This window comes from Gigantopelta aegis, chromosome 2 (genome assembly GCF_016097555.1).
Source record: "Gigantopelta aegis isolate Gae_Host chromosome 2, Gae_host_genome, whole genome shotgun sequence".
Lineage (NCBI taxonomy): Eukaryota > Metazoa > Mollusca > Gastropoda > Neomphalida > Peltospiridae > Gigantopelta > Gigantopelta aegis.
The window spans coordinates 34473195-34495017 of record NC_054700.1 but is presented as its reverse complement, the minus strand read 5'-3'; the positions used below and the strand labels follow the sequence as shown (position 1 = coordinate 34495017).

At 34.7% G+C, this 21823-nt stretch overlaps 1 protein-coding gene across 3 annotated transcripts; it reads left to right on the top strand.

Moving 5' to 3' along the window:
• The first annotated feature begins 2320 nt into the window (after positions 1 to 2320).
• On the top strand, positions 2321 to 12677 carry LOC121384313. Of its 3 annotated transcripts, none has more exons than XM_041514656.1 (4): positions 2321 to 2367; positions 4597 to 4801; positions 7203 to 7361; positions 8816 to 12677. In XM_041514656.1, the coding sequence occupies exons 2-4, from the start codon at positions 4602 to 4604 to the stop codon at positions 9000 to 9002; spliced, it is 546 nt and encodes a 181-aa protein (XP_041370590.1). In that variant the 5' UTR covers positions 2321 to 2367; positions 4597 to 4601; the 3' UTR covers positions 9003 to 12677. The 3 variants fall into 3 exon arrangements, with proteins under 3 accessions (XP_041370590.1, XP_041370598.1, XP_041370583.1); XM_041514664.1 differs by lacking the exon at positions 2321 to 2367 and adding an exon at positions 2436 to 2454; XM_041514649.1 differs by lacking the exon at positions 2321 to 2367 and adding an exon at positions 2725 to 2743.
• The last annotated feature ends 9146 nt before the right edge of the window (positions 12678 to 21823 follow it).

Genomic DNA, 21823 nt, shown 5'->3' with positions numbered 1-21823 from the left:
TACATGTACATGTTTTGGGATTGTTTATGAACTGTTTAGCCGGTGGCACCAACCCCTCCCCACAGCCCCCGTGTTTTCGTCGTTATAGACTGACGTTAGAGAGCGGTAAGGTCCTAACAAGCATTCTGAGAGTACTGCTAAAACTATGAACATGACCCTTACCAGGCCCAATAATTTTTCGTATCTCCAGAATTCAAGGGCCATAACTGAAAAATGGGTAAATCGCCATGAAACTTGATCTGTAAAAACGTGGAACGGACGATAATGCTCTCTATAGTCCTCTGCGGTTGGACCTGTAGCCGTAGAGGACTAATAATGTGTTATGCATCTATGGAGGGGGTAGGGGAGAGAGATTTGTGAAAAATCGACAAAGCAACATAATTATTTTAGATTAAAAATATATGGGTGTGAAGAAACTGACGGTGCAAACGGCAAAGAATAATGCTTCTATTTATGACCTCAATGTAACCTTTAGATATGATTTTATTTATTGTAATGCATATGTTTGCAATCTCTGTATCGTCTTTAATTTGATATCAAAACACGATATTTGTATTGGAAAAACATTTGACCTACATAATCAGTATCGCCAAAAGGGGCGTGTCTAATGACGTCACACAAAAAGCGGGGGGGGGGGGGGGGGCAGATTCTTCATCTAGACACCCCTGATAAATATATTTTTTTTATATTTGTACGCAAATTTACGCTTATGTTTAAATTCTGCTTGACTAATCTAGTGTCGGCAAACATACAAAAAAAAAAATGTATATAACAACGACAAAAGCAACAATTAATAATAACACCACTAATATGAATGTACAAGCCAGACGAAGACAAAATATATATATATACATACACGTGTATATATAGGTATATGAACGTACATAGTGTGTGGTCCACCCCCACGTTTTGGCACCTTCCTACGCACTTGTACAATGGTGACAGCTGTATTTCTAAACGTAATGTTCTTGTTCTCGCTATTAAAGGGACATTCCCGAGTTTGCTGCATTGTAAGATGTTTCCGACTAATAAAATATTTCTACGATTAAACTTACATGATAAATATATTTTCTGGTTTAGAATATCAGTGTCTGTATATTCAATGTGTTTCTGGTCGTCTTAATATTTGTAAGAAGCCCAAACTGGATTTTGTCTTCAAATAATTTCGTACGTACGAAAAAATATATTTTAGCAAATAAAATTAAATTTAACCTAGCACAAATATTAGAACGATCAGAAACACGTGTAATATACAGCCACTAATAGTTTATGCAAAAAATATATATTTGATATGTAATTACAGTCGTCAAAAAGTCTCTTGTTAGTCGACAACATCTTAAAAATTGCAGCAAACTCAGGAATGTCTCTTTAAAGGCATACTGTCGCAGCTTTAAGGACCTTATTTCTCTAAAAATTAATAAATCAAAATTGCATTATTTTTTACAGACCAAATCTAGCTATTGCATCACTTTAACTACACCATGATGGAGTGAAATCCATGTCAACCCTCAGCAATGTTAGAGTATGGTGGTTACGTAGATAGTTGAATAAAGTACATTTAGGGACAAATCAAATATATATATTTGTTTAAGTAATACTTTGTTAGGCCATGTAATAGGTCAGTGGTCTGACAGTATGCCTTTAATGGGGCAGTACTTTGACCTTTCATTTTTACAATATTATATTATATATAAAATACAAAAACATCGCTGCTGCTACGATGTGGGGGGGCCACATGCCTGCCCCCCCCCCCCCCCCCCCCCCCCCCCCCCCCCCCCCCCCCCCCCCCCCCCCCACCCCCCCCCCCCCCCCCCCCCCCGCTTCATGCGCCAATATTTTTATGACATAATAAATGTAAATTTAGAGAACAGTTGGAAAAGCAGTTTAACTTATCAAATAGTTGTAGCCTTTCAACATAATAAATAGAACAATCTAAAATAAAATGTATTTCATCTTCCACATTTTTGGGGAATTACAAACAAAACAAATCATTGTTCAGTAGTTTTTTCAGGTTTACAAAATCTGCCAAATTCAATATGAAGATTGTGTGCACTAATTCTAATTTTAGTAAATGGTCTAATTTGGTGTGCAGAGCAGGTACATGTAGTTATGTTTTTTTTCCAGTATTATGATAGTAAAAGAGTTAAAAGCGGAATAAAGTGATATTTTAACAAAATATATTAAAAGCAAATATTAAAACAATATGATAATTAATTTAATCTATTTTCATTTAACATTGCCATGACATTGTTAGGTTGAGAAAGAACTTTTTGTACTCTAGCACCATTCGGTGAAATTCGTAACGTTCCGCAATCCCATTCGGGATACTTCGATTTTACTAGCGCGAATTCAACCAACCAACTGAACGTGAGTTTTTGTTCATACAAGATTTATGATCAAATATCAGGATCTGTACAGTATTGACAACAATATTAGATTTTAAATATTTAAAAAGTATAAAATATAAAGACAAAAATACAAGTGTAAAATGAAATTTTGATGAGATTTAAATTGAACGTTTTGTGCGTTTAGACTAAACTTTCTGAAGTTGAAACTGAGTCAGTTACTGACATCTTTTATTGCATTATAAATTAATGTGAAAAATATAATTGCCTTTTAAACAAATATTTTATTACTAAATGTGCTACTGTTAGTTGTGTTCTTTTGGTTCGCAGCTTGGGACACTTAATTCTTACTTGATGGGATTGTTTTCTTTTGGTTTTAGCAGACGCCATTTATAAAGGTCTCAATACATATTTATAGTCCTCTCCACATGGAACGCCTTTTTATTAATACAGTGGAATTTACCACAAACTATTTATTTCTGAGCCGATTGTTTTCTAAATTTCACACATATGTTTTGTTTTGTTTTGTTTGTTTTTTGTTATTTCCAAAACTGTTTTTACGTCAAATGAAACTGAAATTATTTAGCCTACCAAAAACGTTTTTGTAGGACGAGAGACTATAAATTAATGTTTCCAAGTTAAAAAGTTAGTTTGTTTTGTTTAACGACACCACTAGAGCACATTGATTTATTAATCATCGGCTATTGGATGTCAAACATTTGGTAATTTTTTGTTTCCAAGTGTCATTATAAACTGGCCTCAGTGGTGTAGTGGCTGTCATTGGACATAAGGCTGGTAGGTACTGGGGTTTGCATCCCAGTACCAGCTCCCACCCAGAGTGAGTTTAATGATTTGATGGGTAGGTGTAAGGCCACTACACCAACCTTTCACTCACTAACCCAGTCCTGTATCCCATTCCTCGAAGCGATCTTAGCCCTAAGAAAAAGATCATCTTGAGGTACAAAAGTACCTTATGTGGTTACAGTAATCTTAGATCGCTTTGTGGAATGGGGCCCAGGACAGACAGACCAGATAGTTGTGTGCCCAGGATTGCGTGCTTGAACCTGAATTGGCTATAGTAAGCACGAAAATAAGTATAAATTAATTAATATGTTAAACAAACTAGAAGTACTTACAGTATTTTGGCCTGCTTTGTTTATGAAACTAATATCCATATTTCCATACTTTTTATTAAGTTAGTACCCTTTAAATTAGTTTAATATGAACAGTATGTTGTTAAGTTAATTATTTTTATTACACACCCGTTGATGAGAACATTAATTATTTCTGTAACACATACCGTCAGTGTTTTTGCCAAAAAGAAATGTTTGGGTATGGCGCTATGAAATTTCATGCAACCAGAAAGAAAATGGGTTAGGGTTATGAAAATCATACAGTAATGATAAGAGTCATTACTTTTGTCAAAAGGTTAACTTCAAAAAATAAAATATGCAAAATATTTGGGTATACCCTCTGGCAGAAACCCTGACTTACTGTGGGATATCAATTTAGGTGATGACCTGGTAGCCAATGCCATTACCTCCAATGAAAAAAAGCAGTTGACCCATTGGGCTATTACTCCTTTTAGCCAATGCACCAAAAAGAAAGAAAGAAATGTTTTATTTAACGACGCACTCAACTCTAATGCACCAAGACTGGTATATATCAAAGGCCGTGGTATGTGCTATTCTGTCTGCACTTTCCCATCCCCATCATAAATACATTATTTGACAAATATTGGATTTTCTCTCTATATAATTGGTCCAGTTTGGTATTAAATAATAAATTTTTAAAATCTGTTAAAGAACAAAATAGTATTAACTGGCTGCATTTTACTTTATGAGTGAAAATTAGAAATTGTTTTTAAAATGTTACACACGGTTCGAAACTCGCCAAAAAATATGGTGGCCCCCAAAATAATGCATGCTGGCAAATTATGGTAAACAAACCACAATCAAGATTTTAATGTGGAATACAAATATTAATAGTGGCTTATATGTTGTAGCTCTAAAGAAGATAATATTATTTGGGCGACTAACACCATTATTTTTTTAATATTTAAGTAGCCCAAACAGGACATTGGTTGCATTTGGTGACCTGGCCACAGGCAGTTTCGAGCCCTGGTTATGTAACACCTGACAGACACCCCCATCCCTCTTCCAAAATGTTTCATGATGCATCTCCCTCCCCGCAGTGTATTATGTAATTGTTGAATGGCCACTTAGTCTAATTTGTACCAATTTGTTTTCAGTCAGAATGATTCTGGGAGCTCTGACAAGTATTGTTGCAGGTCAAATTCTCAGATTGCTTTGGTACTCCCGGTTCCTGTTTGGAAACTTATGGTTTAGACATGCATTTCCCAAAGACAGTATAAGCGCTGGGATTTGTTTTTGTGCAGTGGCAATTTCTTTTGTGGGCCATACCACACTGGCCTTTGTTCTCTCGTACATGGTTCCGTAAGTGATTGTCTTTATTTCAGTTTTCCTAAGCTAAAGCAATTTTATTGATATTTTACATGATATGGTTAATCTCAAATTGCTGTAGCATTGTTAGTCCTCTACCGGTCCAACCAGGTGGGAGTATAGCAGGGTTCGATCTTGACATTGACACCGACGACAATTGCTGTAGGTGCGATATGAATTGCCATTGGTCCGGGGCTTCTCAGGTGGCAGTTTTTTGCCGATGAATAAAAATGATTGCCATTGGTTGAAAGGACTGTTTTTATATTTGTTGCAAAAGTTACTGGTTTAATTTTACTGTAGGCAGGCTCAAAGTTGCCATAGGTAACAAATTAAGTTCAAGCCCTGCTATAGGTTTTCTGTCTTATGTCCATCTGTTCCGCATATATAAATATTTTAGTCTTCTTTTTATCAATCCCTCAGGGATATTGAGCTAATGTTTGTGTATATCTTTATCAAGTACGGTTATAGATAAAGATTGGGGTTTATGGAAACTTGATGTTTTTCACCATTATCAGAGCTCGCATTTAACGTGAATGCCTCCATTACCTTGAAAATTAAACTGAAGTTCACAGTCAACTGGCCGTGCCATATTTTGCAGGTTACTAATTGGTCATCATACCCTTAACTCTACTTCAATCTAGTGTTCTCGCTGGCCCATTTTCCCTTCCCCTTTATTTTTCTGTGCCTCACTGTAAACAAAAACACATTGGCAATTTGAGACATCATAGTTGATATACTGTCCATTTTGATGTGTTTTTGTTTTGTACTCTGCTCATTCGTAGACTAGGTATCAAAACAACCATAGTGCCTGGTAACTCATGTATTGGTTACCATAAATTACGGGCAATAGGTTCTGGCCCATTTATGAAGATTATTCCCATTTTATTCCATCACAAACACTGATACTTTATTATATTCATGTCAGTCTGCTTGTACTGATACTTGGTTATGTAATTTATCTTTAAACAGAACACAAATGATCAAACTTTAGATATGTGCTGTTGTTTTTTTGAACATTCAAAAACATTTGTGGAGAACGAAGTACCATTCTCGACTTTTTGTGGTAACCTAAACAACCATTCTCAATTTATTTTATTGCCTTATAGGCACATTCATTTTACAATAACAGTAACAATAACATTATTTTGCAATGCTTGAAGATATTAAGATAAAATTTTGTCTTTAGCTTTCTCATGTATTGTTACAGATCGAATTTAACTTTTGCTTGATTTAACCATTTTCACAGTTATGACCCTTGAACTTAGGAGAAATGAAAATTTGTTAGTTTAGCAATACTCTCAGAATGCATAACACAGTCCCTTGAACTTAGGAAATGTTACAACATCACTAAATCAGAGTTCTCACAATTTTTTTTTTTTTTTTTTTTTTTGGGGTGAGTGGGTGGGCACGTATATATATATATATATATATATATATATATATATATATATATATATATATATATATATACACACACACACACACACACATACATATACATATATATAGTTTGAGTTTCATGAGGTATGGCCCTTTTGAATAACTATTGGTTGTGCACTATAACTTCACAATAATGCAATCAGTGTGATAACATTTCTGAGGGTAAAGCAGTGCAAGTGCACTCTTTCCCTCTTATACATGTTATATTCATATATATATTACATCCAGGCTTTCTGCCAAAAAATAATTTGTGGGTACATAATAAAAACAAAACTATCATAATCTTGAGCTCTTTGGTTTGAAATCTTTTGAAATTGGACACCACATTTCATGTACAAATTTTAAACAGCAGTTCTCTTACTGTAGTCTGTCTAAAAATTATGATAAAAATGTATCTATTAATTTCAAGATTGTACGGTACATAGTTTTACCATTTGTACCCTCTGGCAGAATCCTTGAAATCCCCATGAAAATTTGTTGGGCCCAGTAGGGGACATGTCTTACTTTAGCAGTGCTCAGAATGCTTGTTCAACTTGCTAAATGTCTTTGTTCTGAGTAATTACATGTATTATCAGGGTTTAAGCTAGACCCAAAACATTAACAATTTGGCTGATTTGGTCAGAAAATTTGTTGCCTAATTCAGTTTCATTTAGCCAAATAAAATAAAACAAAATTACGCCGCTTTAAGAGTCTTTTTGGTGACTAAAATTACATATTAAATACATTTTCTTGTTTAAAACACTGGTGTCTGTATAAACAAATGTATTTGCTGTTGTGTGCTAATGTTTGTAGTACTCATTTTTCATTTTATATTATTTCGTATATACAAAATTATTGGAATGTAAAATCCAGATTGGGCTACTATAAGCATTAGGACAACAACACCTTGTTTATACAGACACTGATATTCTAAACAAGTTAATGTATTTAATTTTTAATTTTCGTCATCAAAAAGGCTCATTTGGTCGGGAACATCTTACAATGGCTGCATACTCAGGACTTTAAAGACTGAAATGGCCCGATGTGTACCGAATGAAATGACAACAATGCTGCCGGGTACGAACCTCACCGAGATGGCCAGAAATAGCCATGTATGTGCAGATGCGCAGACAATGTAAGTAGTATTTAGATGGTTCACCTGTCACTGAGAGGCAGGAATTATCAGCAAGTAACAAATAAATAAGTAGAGAACCAAAATAGCGGTAGATTAAAAGTAGCACGCAATTTTTTAATTAGCTTTTTGGCAATTTGATAATCAAATATATTCGCCAAATTCATTTTAATTTGTATTTGGCGAATGACAGCTTAAACCCTGGTATTACGCAAAAGGAAATATTTGTTTTTAAGTTTTAAAAAATGATTAGACAATCATGTCATTAAGAACAGAAATAACAGGTAAAAAATAAATTGTAGGTAGTATTACCATCTGCTATGGATGTCATGTAACCTAAACAAGTTTGTATCCATTGGTTTATCTTAAATATTAACATTATACATTAACTACAAGTTAATATTAACTAATCAGGCATTCTCTTTCAAATGCATATTACAACATACACAATTTATGTCCAAAATAGGCCTACCAATACATACATATATTAGGTCACCCCAGAAGCATATTCTTTATAATTCTGTTCCTGGAGATCATTTGTTAAATAAGTGGCAAAAAGACGCTGCTTGCTACCAGTTTGTAACATCCTTGTTAGCAATTGCTCATTTTGTGTAAGTCCCCTAAGATAAACAAACATTGCTTTGTTATAAAACTTGATAATTGTATACTTTCTAATGATGGAACTTTACCTGTGTCTGACCACACTGTTATGATATCTGGTCAGAACGATAATTTCTGGTAAATAAACGGGTTGTTAATGTTTCACTTCTCCAGCCCACTCCAGGGCTGGTTCTGGCACTCGCCAAATTCGTCAGTTACGAATTTTAAAAACTTTTGGCACATTTTATTTCAATTTAGCTAAATAATTTTATGTAATAATATTCTGTTGCAAAATAACTTGTCTTTCTGCAATTTTTGAAGTTTAATATAGATTGCTCACCAAGAGATAGCCCTGCTCCTTCCCAAGCCTGGTGCTTGGGGTGGGAGGTGGGTGTGTGTGTGTGTGTGTGTGTGTTCTACATGACTATATATATGTAAATTATACTGAACAACACTGAAAACACACCACCCAATTTTCATTTGTTATTGTTATTACATGTGGGAGGTTTTTTTTTTATAAAACACAATAACCCTAAGACTTATAGTTAAGGCTTTCTGCCAGAAAATAACTTGAGGGTATATATTAATAACAAAAGCAATCATAAGTACCCCTACTAGTTTGTTATAGGTTTGAAATTTTTTGTAAGTGTACCTTTCTTACCCTCTGGCAGAAACCCTATGGTTGTGTACACTTTTTTATTTATTTATTGCCCTCCAAAATACATCTTGTTGCACAAAATCGGTTAATGTTTATTTCTTCTCTGATGCTTTTTACAACTACAAATCTGATATATTTACAACTACACATCTGATACATTTCTGTGTGTTGCTGAACTTTACTGCTTTTGTCTTGTCAGGACGTTGCAGATTACCTGTACTCTGAGCGCTGTCAAAACCGCCCTCGGACTGGCTGCTCTCATTGCCATTGCCGACATTCCACACCTTGCATTCAACCGGCGATCGTTTGTGGTCTTCTTCGTTGACCATACCTTTGATGCAGCGCTCATAGCGACAATGTGTGCATGCATCGCCTACTTTGGTTAGATGGAAACCATTTCCAGAGATCACTGCTTTGTTACGGGTCTTAAAAGTTTGTTGTAGACAAACAAATAACCAGATTAGTTATATAATGTTAATCAAACCAGTTGAACGGCATTAGGTTTTAGCCATATATTATTTGTTGTGTATATATTTACACACACAAACATTTCTGATAGAAAATGTTTTACTATATACTTATATAGGTTGTTTTTTTTATTTTTATTATTGTTTTTTTTCCCCTTGAATTCCCAATTCTAGATTACCTCTTTGTTCATATGGAAATCCTTGCAGATAACGCTTACAAACCAGGCTATTTCTGGGAACATTTTGTTTTTAAAATTTTGATGAGCAACAATCTGAAAAATAATAGTATAGAATTATGTAGTGATCTTGTAAACTTGCACAGCAAATTGTGACATGATAGTTGTATTATGGAATGTTGTTATTCGTACATAAGTCTGTCCATCCATAAACTTTTAAATTTCCGCAACATATCTCTGTTATCAATTCATATAGGATCGTCAAAAAGGATGGCGGGTGTTGCTTTTCATAACTAGGTAACCGCAACCTATTTTTCATGCATCACTGCACATTAAAGAAAATCCTTGTCTGGGACATATTTGCCTTATGTTCATATAGGATCATCAAACGTGCAAATACAACTTGGGATAGTGGTGTGTTGTGTACCATAACTAAGTCATTGTGACCTACTTTTGACATGCATATCAGGTACCTCACCAGTACTCTTGGGTGTTTTTTTGGTACTTCAGCTTTAATTTCTAACTTCTTTCATAAGGAAGATGACATGGGAAGAGAAAATTAACATCACCCCAGTATGTTTAGTCTGAACCTATTATCGGACTTATATTAGTAACTAACTAAATCAAAAACAGAATTCTGAAAATATTGCTTAACACATGATTGAAATTTTGGTGGCCCATTACGAATCTAGGGTTGAAAAAGAAGTGACTTCTCCCTTCTGAGAACAAAATGAAGTTTAATAAAAATGGACGAAGTGAACATTTATTAGTACATTTCAAAATGATACATAATATACATAATTATACATATTTCATTATCAAGTACTACTAATAGTTATGTTCAGTAACTGAGAAACCAGCTGGTTGACTTTAATATTATTGTGTACTGTATTAAAAAAAAAAATTAATAAAAAAAATACTTAAAATTTGTCTGATAATTTCTTATAGCAAAAAAAATGCTCAGTAAATACATGTATGTAGTAAGTTTTTTGGAGATAAGTGGAGATGTAGTTTTTAGATTTTAATATATTACCAGAGCTGTCATTTACAGAATTATTATCACCTGTTATTTGCACAATACTACATACTTTTATAGTCTTATTTGGAGAATCATTAAAAATATGCATGATTTTTTAAACACTTGCTTGTTGTCTTTCTTCTTTTTTACCCCCCCCCCCCCCCCCCCCCCCCCATTTACATATAAAAATAAAAACTGGTTGACTGATAATTATTAACTGAATATTATGTTTATTAATAACATGTCTTGTTGTCATAATCTAATGACACCCTTGTACTACTGTTGTATGAATCAAATTGCAAGCTAATTTTTAAAATTAGGTCAACATGGCCTACAACTGTTGAATTGTATTAACCTTAAATATAACTAGTTAATTGGGATATATCCATGGCAGAGATCTTTTAGACCATGATCTGTTAAATGCTGCAGGTTCCAACTTTGCTAATGCACAATTTTGCCTTGTCTGCAATTGACATTTATATGGTTTGTGACAGACCTGGTTGATATCTAACTACATTGTCTTGTTTAAATCGGGGAAAATTCAGTTACATCCATATGTACTTGTACATAATGTTTAAGGATTTAAAAAAAAAAAATTCTAGTTGATATTCTTTGTGACATGATTATTGTTTGTAAAATGCATATTAAGTGTTAATGTTCTGTTTTCAAAAGACTCTTTATAGTATTTCAACTGTTTTTGGTTGACACGACTTTCTTTTAATTTGATTGCTAGTTCAATGAAAAATCTTTCTCCTACGATAACTAGCTCAAATCTAAAATAACCAAAGATCTGCATATCTAATATGTATTATGTATATGTGAATATATATAACTTTGCACAGCTAATCATGATGTGATACTGAACAAAATATTTCTTGGTATGTATTCTGTTCACATCACAGTGTGTGTTTAATAAAATCTCAGGACATCTTAACTACATGCATTTAATAAATTCTCAGGGCTTATTGACAAGAGTATATGTGTAGATACATAGATCTCAGAAATTCTCAGAGCTTATTGATATCAGTAAAATGTGTAGATACATCGATCTGATGGCATCTTTAGAGATTTTTTTCCCCCCAATATTTGTTGTGCTCTCTTTTAGCGTTCTTAGATCCAAATAGCATAACGGTATTACAAAATGTTGAGAGAATATATATATTTTATAAAATAACTGGTGGAACCTGTCAAAAGTGATAAGACATGAGTGGAGCAAAAACTAGATTTAGTCTACGTGCACTTGGTGTAAAATCTTTACCAGATATTACTTATGCATGTATTTGAATACATTAACATATTTAGGTAGCAGTATACAGTTCGCTTGTTGTTTTTGGATAGTTCCATCTTTTAAGGCTTAATATTTTGAATATGAAGTAAATTTTTAAGCTTAGTGATACTAAAGAATTTTTTTTTTTAATTACATTCGGATTTTCACTAGGAGTGCAAACCTTTTGGCACGTTCATGCATCAAAATTCACTTCTTCACAAAAATGGGGCCACAACCATTTTTGGAAATTTTTAAACAAGCTGACTTTGTAAAAAAAATTAATAGCTAAACTTTTATTTAAATGAAGATTTTTGATGTGTCATATCAATCAACTCCTCCAGCATGGATGGATTTGTGTGGGTGTGGGTGTGAACATGTCAACAATGCACCAAAAACCATAGTTTGAGGACACATTTTGGACATATTATGATGGAAGTAACACAAAAATTTACAAAATATTTAAAACGAGTCCTACTGGTAATTATGACCGTATTTGTAATTTCCTGGAGACTTAAAAACACCTGTATGTTTCTTTATTTTTCAAACATAGGTGGGCATTTGTCATACCAGAGGCTGGTATGCATAAACCTCAGCTGAAAATTTTCAAATAGCTGGTCTACCTAAAATTAAAAATATTGGTCAATCATTTACAAACATAAAATTTCACATAAAAGGCATGTATCCATTTGTTTTAAAGAACATTTTGCCAAACTTCTTTGGTTGAATCTACATTGACTTTCCAAATTTGGTAGCTTCCACTGTTTTTATTTCTTATAGTTATTTTATCAATAGAACATGTCATTGCATGATACACTGGCATTTCATTTTGAGGTTGATTTTTTGTTTGTCTCTGCCATATATGTATATATATATATATATATATAATTGGCTGTTACGTTTTATTTTTAGAATTTGATTGCAGGGGTATTTTTAACTAAAGTTTGTTTTAAATTATTAAAACATGGGAGGACTGGGTTTAGATGGATATCACATTCATGATTGTAGCTCTTAGTTTGAACCTTGTTACAAGAAACAACATTTACAATTATTGTTAATTACTTTGAAACCATTGTATTCACATACATAGATTTATTTTTTTAAAGATAAATAAACAAGCTGTTTTATTATACAAATGTAAGTGTTTTGTTTTGTTCTGTCTATTTAAGTTGAATAAAGATTTAAACAATTGTTTATAAAATACTGTATATAAAAAAATACTAGTTATTTGGGCACATTAGTGGAAATAATATGTGTGCCGTTTACTTAATACATGTTAGTTGTAGGATGATGCAACCTAATTGAAGGAATGTTTGTTTAATGTCTACCTGTCATATTTAAACCACAGTATTTCATTCTGGTTAGAACAAAAAAAGTTTTGTTTTGTTTAACGACACCACAAGAGCACGTTGATTTATTAATCATCGGCTATTGAATGTCAAACATTTGGTAATTGGACAGTCTTAGGAAACCGCTACATTTTTCCATTTGTAGCAATGAATCTTTTATATGTGACGTAATTTTAATCATAAAAAAGACTGCATGTCGTACACATTACAATGGTAGCAAACTAGGATGAAAGATCCCTTGCTACTAATACAGAAATGTAGTGGGTTTCCTATATAACACTGTCAAAATTAGCAAATGTTTTAACATCCAGTAGCCGATTAGCATGGGTGTACGACCGGGGGGGGGGCAATTGCCCCCCCAATTTGGGTAAAATTTCGGGCAAATCAACCCCTCCAGCCCCCCTTAAATCAAAGAGTCCCCATACGCCCATGCCGATTAGACAAGGCAAGACAATTTTTATTCAGTATAAAGGCCATAGGCCCATAATACAGTCGGAAACTGTTATACATGTTTGCACATTTTACTATAGGTATATATTTAAGTTGCCGATTATTAATGCATGAATGCTCTAGTGGTGTCGTTAAACAAAACAAACTGATTTTTTTGCCCACAGCTGAATATCAAATTAATATATAGTCCTTCCTCCAGTTGCCCATGTTTTGACAAGGTCTTAACTGCTCAACCGAATTACGGTGAGAATTTTCACCTAAAGCAGGACAACCATCCCTAGGGACGATATCTTGTCGGATCCAGGGGGGGGGGGGGGGGGGGTCACTAAATTGCTATGAAAACGCCTCTCTGAGCATCTTTACACCACGTGGACAGATGGATCGGACTTTAAACTTTTAGACCGTCGTTCAAAATTTTATTTCGAAATTATTCTTTTATAAAATATTATTAAATGGTCCGATCCTTTCATCTTTCTCTTATATATTTTTGGACTGTCCTAAAATGCTCCAAATTATATAAATATTCGGCCGAGCAGTCAATTCTCTATCAAAATTCTGCCCATTTTCAACTAACCCCATCCCAGAGTCCGGCCACCGATACTATCGGAGGTCGGACTGGATAAGCGTGTTCGAAACCCTAGTGGTAGTATATGAGCACATTAAACTAGTTATCTATCTATCTATATACATTTGTATTTATTTCAAAATTGTCAGTGGGATGCTGCGTACAAAAGATCCCTTGCTGCTAATCAGAAAGAGTAGTCCATTGAGTGACGGCAGTGGGTTTCCTCATTTATATGTCCGACGTCATAAATAAATAATTAAAATGTGTTCAGTGCGTTGGTAAATAAAACATTTCTTCATCTTTTTGAACCCACCCGTTGTAAAATTTTCAGTTATCCCCTGGATTGATAAGACATGACCTCTAATGTCTACAGCATGTTGACCTTCACTGTCCGATAAGAATTATTTGACAAATAAAATTCTACCTAGTGTTGTTTAAACTGTTTGCCATACATTATCTTGAAAACTGGTGGGTCTTTTATCATTTATGTGGAGGTGGGATCTAGGTCATTCAACAAAGCGCTAGCTTGGGACGTGTGCCGGTGGAGGGTTTTCGGGAGTCGTCCCCCACCCCCACCCCTTCTGTCCTATCTGTATGAAAGTGCAATAAAAGATATTTTATTGCTAATGTATCCTTTGTGAAGATTTCCCCAGAGCATCATAGGAGCCTACCAATTTTCAGAACTTCAATAAAAAAAATCTCGGAAAAGATGAAAATGTAGACTAAATATCAGTATTACCAAATGTTTCACATTCAATAGCCGATGATTAATAAATCAATATGATTATAGTGATATCGTTAAACAAAACAAACTTCCAACTGAAGACTGCCTATCAGAATTCAAATGTTTGACATCCCATAGACAATGTGCTCTCTTGGTGTCATTAAACCAAACAAATCTGAACGACAGAACCGTAATACGTGATCAAGGCCGTATTTCTGCACATGCAGTCTAATGTGCATTTGGCAAAATAGTGGTTGATTCCACGAATCTATCCAATCTGAATAAAATTAGCTCTACTGGGTCTGCCAGTAGATCTAACAGCATTGCGTGGCCTCTCATGTCCAGATACATTTCGTCTATAAATAACAATGTAAATATCGACCAATTACACTTTGCCTTTTATAGCGTTATTCGGGAGTATATAAATTCTAAAAATACCGGGCGAGACCATTAAATGCAATAGGCGAACTTGTTGGATTTTGTTTTTTATCTATAAACTAATTTTATATAAAATTTTATATTGCAATTAGTTTCCGGCATACTTTAATTCGTAATTCACCCGAATCATTTCGTATACCCTCTGCATAATCCCGAATGTTTTCAAATCACTGGCATGATTTTGCAAGTAAGGTTTTGATTGGTCGAATGAAAGGTCAACTGGACATGAGCTCCAACGGGCTGCTGTTAGATCCACATGTAATAGTGGAGCTAATTTTAATTAGATTGGAATCTATCTAGCGCCTCAATCAGGAGGACAGGTTCTCCCGAGATCCTTTAGAGATTTTATTCTTGCATTGCCAGTGAGGTCTTCCACTCCCAGACTAGTTTACTACATCAAAACTAGCACAAGAAAGCTCATTAGCATGAACAATCTAATTAAAATTGCATGTGGATCTAACAGCAGCCCGTTGGAACACATGTCCAGTTGACCTTTCATTCGACCAATCAAAACCTTACTTGCAAAATCATGCCAGTGATTTGAAAAGAATTTGAAAACATTCAGGATTATACCTAGGGTATACGAAATGATTCGGGTGAATTACGAAGTATGCCGGAAACTAATTGCAATATAAACTTTTATATAAAATTCGCTTCAAGACGAAACAAAAAACCGTGATGGTATAGCCATAAAATCTGTTTATACTAGTATACAATCCAGAGTTTATTACTGCACTTTTCCCCGTTTTTTTCAATGTTGAAATAGACCGACAAGCTCGCCTATTGCATAAATAAGTCTCGCCCGGTATTTTTAGAATTTGTATGCACCCAAATAACGCTATAAAAGGCGAAGTCTAATTGGTCGATATTAAAATTGTTATTTATAGATGAAATGTCACCTGGACATGGGAGTCCACACAATGCTGTTAGATCTACTGGTAGACCCAGTAGAGCTAATTTTAATCAGATTGTAGCATGAATCACTGTAAAAACAGTGACGATATCAGGTGTTCGCGAAAGTTGAGCATATCCTTCTCCACCGGTGGCACCCGTCATGGGTACTACCATCACAGTTGTCAGGGCTGTCACTTCATCTAAAACTATCAAAATGTATATGTGCAAGAGTTTCACCAAAGAGTTTAAAAAATAAAAATAAAAAGTATGCAGAAGATCAAAATGTGGAGTACCATCGGCCGTCATTTTGGTGCAGTGATGTATCGTATTTAGTAGATATAGCTTCCATAAAACTTTTTTAATGCCCTCAAGAGGTCATGGGCATCAAACCCAGGTAAAAAAGGTGGGATTTAGCTCGCTCGAGGTGCTTGCGTCGCAGGATCAAACCACCTCGGTGGATCCATTCAGCTGATTGGGTTTTTTATCTTTCAAACCAGTGCACCACAACTGGATAATGGCCGTGGTATGTGCTTTCCTGTCTGTCGGAAAGTGCATATAAAAGATCTCTTGCTGCATTAGAAAAAAAAATGTAGCGGGTTTCCTCTGATGACTACGAGTCAAAATTACCAAATGTTTGACATCCAATAACCGATGATTAATTAATTAATGTGCTCCAGTGGTGTTAAAAAACAAAAAACAAAACCTGGTAAAGCGACTGTGCCAGAATGATATGAATTTGTTTGAAATCTGCATACAGTGAGCATGACCTAATTAGGTTTCGTAGAAGTTATGAGTCAGAATTATCAAATGTTTGACGTCTCATTACCGATGATTGACAAAACAGTGTGCTCTAGTAATATTGTTAATTAAAACAATGTTTAACTTGTATAGGTGGGGTGGTGCTTGTTTTATCAAGTCACTAGGCAAAAGATGGCGTCCTTCAATAGGGTGTGTGTGTGGGGGGGGGGGGGGGGACGTCTTGAAAACAAAACAAAAAGAAAACAAAACAACACACTAGTTTGCTAAAAGCCGTACGTAGATAGATCTGTGTGTTTTGCCTTGTGCTATAGGCTCTACACGGCTGATTTCCCTGGCATTCTTAAAGATTATTAGCTGAAACAACCACGACTCAAATGCTGTCAGTATCACCTTGGAAAGTGACAATTCCGATAACTGACACAGCCTAATCAATGATTGATTTGTATTTGCGCAGACTCGGAGATATTTTCGGAAGTAGCTAGGGGAGGAAATATAAATAATGACTGGTATCAACTGACAACGGAGGATCGGGAGCTTCTAAGGGGATTATATATATGTGCTTGCTCCCTTGGAATGTAGATGCATTCTGGGTCGTCAATTTAAAAAAATCAATGTATTAAATCATCTCTTCAGTGATTTGGCATTTAAATACAGGACGTTTCAAGTTTAAACGTTTTTTTGTTTTGTTTTTGTTTAACTAACGACACCACTAGAGCACATTGTCAAACTGTGGCATTAGATTTAAAAAACAACAACTATACTTTATAAATATGTATACATAGTTGGCGACCGTTTGGTGGTCGAAATTGAGTTTAAAACTAAGTTAAATCAAATCAAATCATTTATTTATACATGAATCATATAAAAATGGCATGGCATACATTGGACAACATAATAAGAATATAAAATGGTTAAATCAGATACATAGTAATAGTAATGATGACAATGATTATATACATGACGTAACAGTTATACGATATGTACACGTATATGTATGTATGTGTTAATTAAAGTTGGTGTTGTAGTAGAGTGTCTGGTAAGTTCATTTTGCGCTTGGTTGAACATTTCATAACAGAATTGGCCAACATTTGGAGTTACCTGTTCTGGGCTGTCAAGAAGGAAAACACATTTTTCAGACAGAAATGTGAACTCGGAACATATTTCTTCTTTTTTCACTCCAGAAAATAGCATACACATCTCAGGGTTTAATTTGTAGTGTTTCATTTGTTTATAAAACAGTAGTCCCCCCCCCCCCCCCCCCCAAGGATTTTGATCAGGGTACGGCCCTGTAAGTATGCTCGATCACTTAATAAACACGGTTGAGCTAGAAGATTGTCTACTCGAGCTAACTCCACCGTACGTGTATTTATAAATCAAATATCTTAAAGGAAATAATTTATGACAGTGTAAATCAACTCTTCTGTGATTCAGCATTAAAACGCAAGGGCTTAGCTATAATTTATACTGGGTGTGCTACACGTGCTAATTTTGTTTGTTGTTTGTTTTGGGCTTTCTCTCTCTCTCTCTTTCTCTCTCTCTCTCTCTCTCTCTCTCTCTCTCTCTCTCTCTCTCTCTCTCTCTCTCTCTCTCTCTCTCTCTCTCTCTCTCTCTCTCTCTCTCTCTCTCTCTCTCTCTCTCTCTCTCTCTCTCTCTCTCACACACACACACACATTTATTTTCTAAGCTGTATGTCCATTGCCAGTCGGTTGATATAGGTAGGTAGACTATACATGTAGGTAGGTAGTAGTAGGTAGGTAGGCCTAGGTAGGTAAGGAAATGTTTTATTTAACGACGCAGTCATCACATTTTATTTACGGTTATATGGCACTGGACATGATTAAGGACTACAAAGATATTAGGAGAGGAAACCTGCTGTCGCCATTTCGTGGGCTGCTCTTTTTTTTTCGATTAGCAGCAAGGGATCTTTTAAATGCACCATTCCACAGACATCATAGTACATACCATGGCCTTTGTTACACCAATTGTGGATCACTGGCTAGAATTCGAAATAGAGAAAGAAAGAAAGGTATAGGTAGAAAGACAGACAGACAGACAGATCTAGATAGATCTACATCGATGGATGGATGGATAGATGAATAAATAAGTAAATAGACAGATGGATAGATCTCGATGATGGGTAAGAGAACTTAAGATTTCTCACTGCGGCATTAGAGAAAATGAGAATGCTGTCGGACTATTTAAACTGGGTGCTCCGGAAGAACAAGCCAATAATATGAAGAAATTAATACCCACATCAAATATTTCTAAGATCTCTTCTTATAAATAGCAAGCATTTCGAGAATAAATTTTAAACGTTCATCATTTTACTGTTTAGCCCTACTCCTCTTTTCATTCCTTCGTTTTTCCTGATCTCCGTATTTACTTTTCTATCGTTCTGTCTTGACAACCAGAGTGGAAATGATCTTATTACTTTGACTGATCAAATATATATGTGTTAAATGTAGGGAAAGGCCATAATTTAGGCATAAATAGCTTGTTGGTCAATTCCAAACCGTTATCTTTGATTTGCAGAAATAAATATTGTTTAAACCAAATATCTCTGAAGAGTTGCCAGACAGATCACCTGCTATCCCCAAAAGAGCAACTACTCGCATTCCGACTCAGGACTAGATACTTCATCTTTCGATATATATTTTTTTTTTTTTTTTTTATTGCCGCCATCATATCAGTAATCGGGGACACAACGACGACGACAATCTTCGAGAAGAACCTGTACGAGGTGAGATGCAGAGGACAGTAATGTCCATTGCCTCTGCTGGCTTCGAGGTGTAGTCAATTAGCGAACAAAAAAGAAGAAGAAGCTAGATGGAACGCCAAAACATTGAGGTGCCGTTATAGCCAAATTGATGCCGTTTTGGTAGTGGTGCCGTTTTAGCCTGATCCCAATAGAACAACGTTTTTGACATTTCTCGCAATTATGACTACTACAATAAGATGGATAATTAAAACTATAGTAAAGACTAATAATTTAAGTAATAAAAAATTAGGTCTAGATGAGGATTGGCATTTTATCTTTCGTGTAACCTTTTCTAAATAAATCTTCTTTTTCTACCTCTATTACTACTAAGTTATATGAAGTTGGTGGTTGTTTTTCTATGGAGGAAACTAAAAGTCAGCGTAGCAATTTAACTGTAATCAGTCTACGAATATTTCAAAGTTTTGGTTTTCAAAAGGTTATAAATTACTCTTTTTATTGATAAAACAGCAAAATTCATGTCACTGTGTTACTCTACTTCTAATATATAATCTTGGGTACGGTTTTAGAATCTGTCCTCAACTTATCAGTAATTTTCGTAGTGTCAAAATTAGGCTCCTTTTTAATTTTAATCCTAGTTTTCGTGATTTATGATTATGGGACTGAGGCAGTAAGGGTATCGGAGTAATAATAGCCGCGCACATAAGGACAAACAGTAAAGTAATTAACAATAACAGAAAAACAATATAATAACTATTATTTACTTAACTCGTTGGTCACATGACACACAATCTCTCTAAACGAGAACAGGTCGTTCTGCCTTATTTGGCAGAGTAGTTTCCACCAGGGTTGACAGTTCAGAATTGTGACGGACGAACGGTCAGATTAAAAAGAAACTAGCACATGATAATATAATTATTGTGTAGCTTGTAGTGCTGATTAGTTACTTTTGAAATTAATGCTCTACATTGTCTCACTTGTATGGGTACTTGAGTCCTGTGAATAGACTTGAGTCTTGGCCAATGCCCGAGTACTTGTGGAGGCCCAACTGGTAAGTTATTAATAGCCAAAGACAGAAAATTACCTAATATTTGGTAATGAATAATTAATAAACAGAAGAAAAAAAAAGACTTAAAAACTACACACAGATGGATCACGGGATGGGAATTCTGTGCCTTCTGCTACAGTTTTCACATCTGACAAAACTCGCTACAATGCCTGTGTGGACCGTAACCATATGTCTGACGCCATATGACCGTAAATAAAATGTGTTGAGTGCATCGTTAAATAAAAATTTCCCTCCTCCCCTTAGTTGGGATGGTGATACGAAAATGTATTTTAGGGTGAAACGACCCGGAATCATGTAATCTCTACAGATTACTGCCAAATTAATTTCCCCAAACAGTTATGAAAGACCCCACATAGCCCTCTACATTGTAACCGATTTGGTCGCATATGCGACAATTTTCTTCATTGGCGACTAAAACATTTCATACTATCTATATAAAATACAAATAGGTGCCATCTGGCTCCAAGATAGAAAAGTTAACGTAGACGGCTGCTTTTAGTATTAGAAAACACTAATATTTTTATTCACAAAAATAATTATGTATTACTTATCGCAATGTTTATTTTGGACAATGAATCGGGAAGTTTTATTTATTCACCTGCTGAGAAATGTGGGGTGCATGATTATGATGTGTGTGACTATTGATTACTCCATGATGTACACTATTGTTACTATTCCTCACCATGATAAACATAATAAAGAAAGTTGTACAAACCGTAAAGTGTGGCCCGTAATCATTTATTTACAGATTTCATTACCAAAATTAAAAATGTTTTACCAAGATCAACAGCATATGATCATGATATGCCTATGTTTTTGTGGATAATTTTTTATGGACAAGTTTTAGCATAAGGCCCTCCCCACAAATATTGCTTGTCTCTGGTCAGTGCATGCATTGATTTTAACCTCATCTGTCAACATTTTGAATATTTTCAAATTTCTTGCTGTAGAGCCATATATATACAGAACTTCACATACATTGTTTTCGCTTCCTATTTATTGCACTCGTTTATTTTGCATGGCGGTTGAGTGGTATCTTCTTGTGCAAAATAAACTAGTGCAATAAATAGGAAGCGAAAACAACATATGTAAAGTTCTGTATTTATTACATACCTTCTTTTATGTTTTACAAAGACGGTTTTTAATTTAACGTCATAACAACTTTTTTTTAAATCATTGATTAATACTCCTTTTATGGATTTACTTAACATTAAGAATCTTGTGTAATGTTTCAAATACGACGTGACGTAATTTGTAAATCATATATGACATCAGTAACTAAAAGGTACTAATTGCAGTAAAACTAAAAAGGGTTCTC

Bases quoted from the DNA above. Each gene is read 5' to 3' on its own strand.
- LOC121384313 (XM_041514656.1), top strand. From the start codon at position 4,602: ATGATTCTGGGAGCTCTGACAAGTATTGTTGCAGGTCAAATTCTCAGA. The intron at 4,802-7,202 runs GTAAGTGATTGT...GTCATCAAAAAG, and splicing joins GTTCTCTCGTACATGGTTCC to GCTCATTTGGTCGGGAACAT. The intron at 7,362-8,815 runs GTAAGTAGTATT...TTGTCTTGTCAG, and splicing joins TGTGCAGATGCGCAGACAAT to GACGTTGCAGATTACCTGTA.